The following is a 4,103-nucleotide window of genomic DNA, read 5'->3' on the forward strand; positions in this document are numbered from 1 at the left end:
TGATTTTTTTCTTGTAATGTAACAATAAGATGTACAATACTTTTGGCTCTAAATGGGCTGTAATAATGTTTACCTTATAGATTTTTTTCAATTTATTTCCTAAGGGTAATTGTTTTAAATGCAAACCTTTCAGTTAATTTAATGTTTGACACACAAATGTCTTTGGGAACGTTTGTAATTATTGTCACTAGGTCTACAACAGCATGCAGTGGTTTTTACAACAATGGAAGGATATATAAATATGTTCCATATGTGTGTATTAACCTATTAGACACAACTTCGACCCTAATAAAATCCTACCCCAAAGCTCCATCTTTTGTTATTGAACTTGTATGAAATCTCCATATTTACCTCAGGTATGGTGAAGATCTGGTTTTAAGCATTGGGATATTTTAGGGACCTCCATATTTTTCAGACACAAATTTACATTTAAGAAAATGGTTTTACTTCAAATTGTTATTTATTAAATATACAGATCAGAGAATATCCAAAATGTTTGAGGCAAGTCCAGGTTACTGAAATTACACAATGTTCTTAAAAGACTATCGGGAAGTAAAAGTGTTGCATTGGTTCCCTTATCCACAAGAGGGCGCCACAAGTTCAACCTGGCAACAGAAAAATCGTTTTGTCAGGTCTGTTCCAGTTAGAAAACAATAATTTCACAATGTAATTTTAAATAAGATTTTACCTATAATTTGTTAAAGCAGTATATTTATACAGAAATTTGTTCATAGGCAAAAAAAAAAATATTAAAAACATGAAAAAATTTCACATTTCCGCATAATTATGTTAACTGTACATGATTTAAAAATACAAAACCAGTAAAAGGAAGCTTACTACACTTCTTATTCAGCATTACAGGCAGAATTTTGCAACAGTGTCTGACTGTAAGAAACTTGAAAGACATTTCAACATAGCCAAGATATTTTTGCTTTATTGTTTATTTATATCATTTTTAAAAATCCTAGCGTTCATTGTCAAAGTTTTTTTTATTTTTTTTTGCTTTCAGGAATGAAATTCAGATTAGAAATATTTTAATTAAAAGTGCAGGGTTGCATGCAGAAACACTGAGATGTAGCTTTTCTCCCCCTATAAATCCAGACATATTGCATGAATAAACCTGCATGGGCTTTGAGGACAGCTGTTCATCAAAACCGCCAGGAAAGTTCCACAGACACCGCCCTAGACCACGATGCTGTTAAGCTTGGTCCACTCAAAGATGTCCTGCTCGCACACGATGTCTGAGTTAATGAGAAGGTAGCGATCCCCCACACAGAAGTGCTTCTGGCAGGCAGCACACTTGAAGCACTCAAGATGATAAACCTTGTCCCGCACGCGCATTGTCATCTCAAATGCTCTGATTCTCTTTTCGCAGGAGGCACAGAGACCATCCTGACCGAAGAGCCTGGGTGGATGACACAGAATCAGCATGTTAGAGAAGAAGGTGGAGAGCTTTCATTAAGTCTTCAACTTCCAATGGTTGATCTGACCTGTCACATCTCTCCCTATACCCTACCAACGTCTAGTGATGTTTTGAGAAACATCACTCTAAGTATTAACATGTTTCTTATGAAACTAACAGCACATCCCACCATCATCACCTGAGATAATCTCGACGACATAATTTTCTTCCCAGCTTGTAGTAGAGCCTCCTGCCCACCTCTCCGAGCCGACAGCCACACAGATCGCAGCTTAGGCAGTCCTCGTGCCAGTACTGCTCGATGGCCTTCAGGAAGAACCGGTCACCGATGCTCTGCTGACACCCACCACATGTCAGCAGGGATGGCGGCACCTGCAGGACCTCATCCACTGGCTCCCTGAACCACAAAGGACCAAAAAGTTAGAAAATTGCTGATTTTTTTTGTATACACCACCAGCTACATTTATTGGTAGCCCTGGTAAAGATGTGTTAAAAGCCTTAAAATGCATCTTGCATTGCAGTTGGTTCATCTCACACTGAAGCTTTAAGAAAGATCCAACCTTTAGTTTGAGTACATTTATTAATAGTAAGGAAAATAAATCATTTTGCGTCTGTTAAACCCTTTCTGTGTTCATTTGGACATATGTTTGACTCAATAATAACCTGTTTTCTGTTTATTAGTAGAGTCCGCCACATTTTAATAAAAAATCTCCTGGTACTTTAAACGTGTCATGATGTAATGCACTCTAAGAAGATTCTCAGAGCCTTTGGAGGAGAACCAGGCCCACAGCTACTATGCTTAACGGTTGTCACCGCTTGGAGAGGTTGTTGCTAAAAAGCTCAGTCTTGGTATGATCTTGGCAAAGCATGTGGTTCCAGGTAAAGTCTCGGTAGAGATAAGCAAACTTCACCTTTACACACGTCACGTAGATACTGACTAATGGTTGTTATGAAGACTTTCTGACCCTTAGATGCTTCTCTTTGCTGCAACTATCTAGCAGTGAGCTTGGAGATTACGATCCTGCCTTCTGTGCATGGTGGCTAGATACATATGGGCCCTCTTTCAACCTAATGGCCAGTTGTTAAAAGAAATTGAATATCTGCACATCCTTGATCAATCAAAAAGTGAAGTTCAAATACCAAGAAATATTTCCTTATATTTATCTTAAAGGGATTATTAGGGGTACAAATAATTGTGCCATCTGTAAGTGTTAAAGACTGTAATTTCCTAAAATGAGAAATTTTTTTCCATCACGGAATAAATGTAATTTCAAAGTAAAGGTTGGATTTCTCTACAATTTTAAGAGAGATTATACAACAACCTTAGAATATCAGTTTATTTCAATGCTTCCTACAAATCTTTACCAGGGGTAAATGTGGCTGGCAATAGGTCCCTGGCAGGTGTTACTCAGAGTAATGCCTTTTTCCATTTTCACTCCTCAAAATTGCTCCTAGCTCATATTTACTATTACTGTACAGGTTTTGAGTGAGAAAATACAAGATTATAAGACATTTAACTTGCTTTGATTGATCTAAGTGTACACTAGAAATGTTAAACTGCTTCCAGCATTGGTTTATGGATTTTTTTATACCCACTAAATAACATTCTTCTGATCTGCTATTACTATGTAACAGAGAGCCGCGTCCCCATGCCTAAAGCCATGTTTGGTTCTTCCACGTGGGGTAGTTTGGTTGTTATTGTTGAACATCTACCTTGAGTTACAGATAACATGATTTTTAATTTTATAAAACAAATACTCACTCATTGGCCTCCAGTGTTTTCCTCTCTATAGTAGAAGCCATTCTTGAAGCAGATTCAGAAGAGGGTGTCTGAGTCCACAACCTGCGGGACTACAGGCTGGCGCACTGCACCTGCTCCTACTCTGCAATATATCGGTTAATTTGATCCTTTTTTTGTTTGTTTTTCGTCTAAAATTAACATAAAGCAAAATCCCGCATGAAACAGTCACAAAAGATGTTTCCTCTAAGCAGCAAAGCGATGATGGAGTACACTGTCATCATTTCCTGGGGCGATAACTCGCGCTGACACCTCCGTGCCTTTCATGTCCTGCAGCGACTTCAGGGACGGAGAAGACGCCGAGAATCGGATCCGATCAGCGGGTCACTCCTGCAGATCTCTCGCGTCCGTGTTGACCGCAGCTCTGTCCTCCACATGTAGCCACCTGGCATGCCTCATTGCACGGCGTGTTTAAATAAGATCGGACCCGCTCCCCCGCCCCCCTCGGTCTCCGCTTTCGTTTCCCTCTTCCTGTTCACGACCGCTTTGACAATGGGGGGAAATGGGTCTTAAAGCGACAGCTAAAAGCGGCGCAGGGCAGGCTGCTCCGTCGGCCGTGCAGCTGCGTCGTGACTGAGACTAACGAGTTCATTAGAAAGTTCTCCTCCAGAGGAGCTGATCGCTCAGAAGATAAAGACTGGGTTGGTATCATTAGCTCAACACTCGTGTGTGTTCCCTGATAATTAGTCTACAACAGGCTCAAGATGAATTAAAAAGAGTAGTTAGAGCCGTTTAGAGTCACAAAACCAGGTTGAATCATAATTTAACTAAAGGTTGACATTTATAATTTGATAATTAGATGTGGCATAAAACAGGCCTGTTTGAGTTTTTTATTACTTCTTCATCATAAGAAATTTCAGCATTTATAGAATTTAAAGTTATTCT

General features: G+C 39.3%; 1 protein-coding gene across 1 annotated transcript; it reads right to left on the reverse strand.

Annotated features, from left to right (window-relative positions):
• Positions 1-441: 441 nt before the first annotated feature.
• lmo2 (LIM domain only 2 (rhombotin-like 1)) lies at positions 442-3,789 on the reverse strand. The gene is made up of 3 exons (XM_047346984.1): positions 3,183-3,789; positions 1,602-1,817; positions 442-1,405 (listed from the first exon to the last, which is right to left on the reverse strand). The coding sequence occupies exons 1-3, from the start codon at positions 3,221-3,223 to the stop codon at positions 1,183-1,185; spliced, it is 480 nt and encodes a 159-aa protein (XP_047202940.1). The 5' UTR covers positions 3,224-3,789; the 3' UTR covers positions 442-1,182.
• Positions 3,790-4,103: the final 314 nt, after the last annotated feature.

Source organism: Girardinichthys multiradiatus, chromosome 2 (genome assembly GCF_021462225.1).
Source record: "Girardinichthys multiradiatus isolate DD_20200921_A chromosome 2, DD_fGirMul_XY1, whole genome shotgun sequence".
Lineage (NCBI taxonomy): Eukaryota > Metazoa > Chordata > Actinopteri > Cyprinodontiformes > Goodeidae > Girardinichthys > Girardinichthys multiradiatus.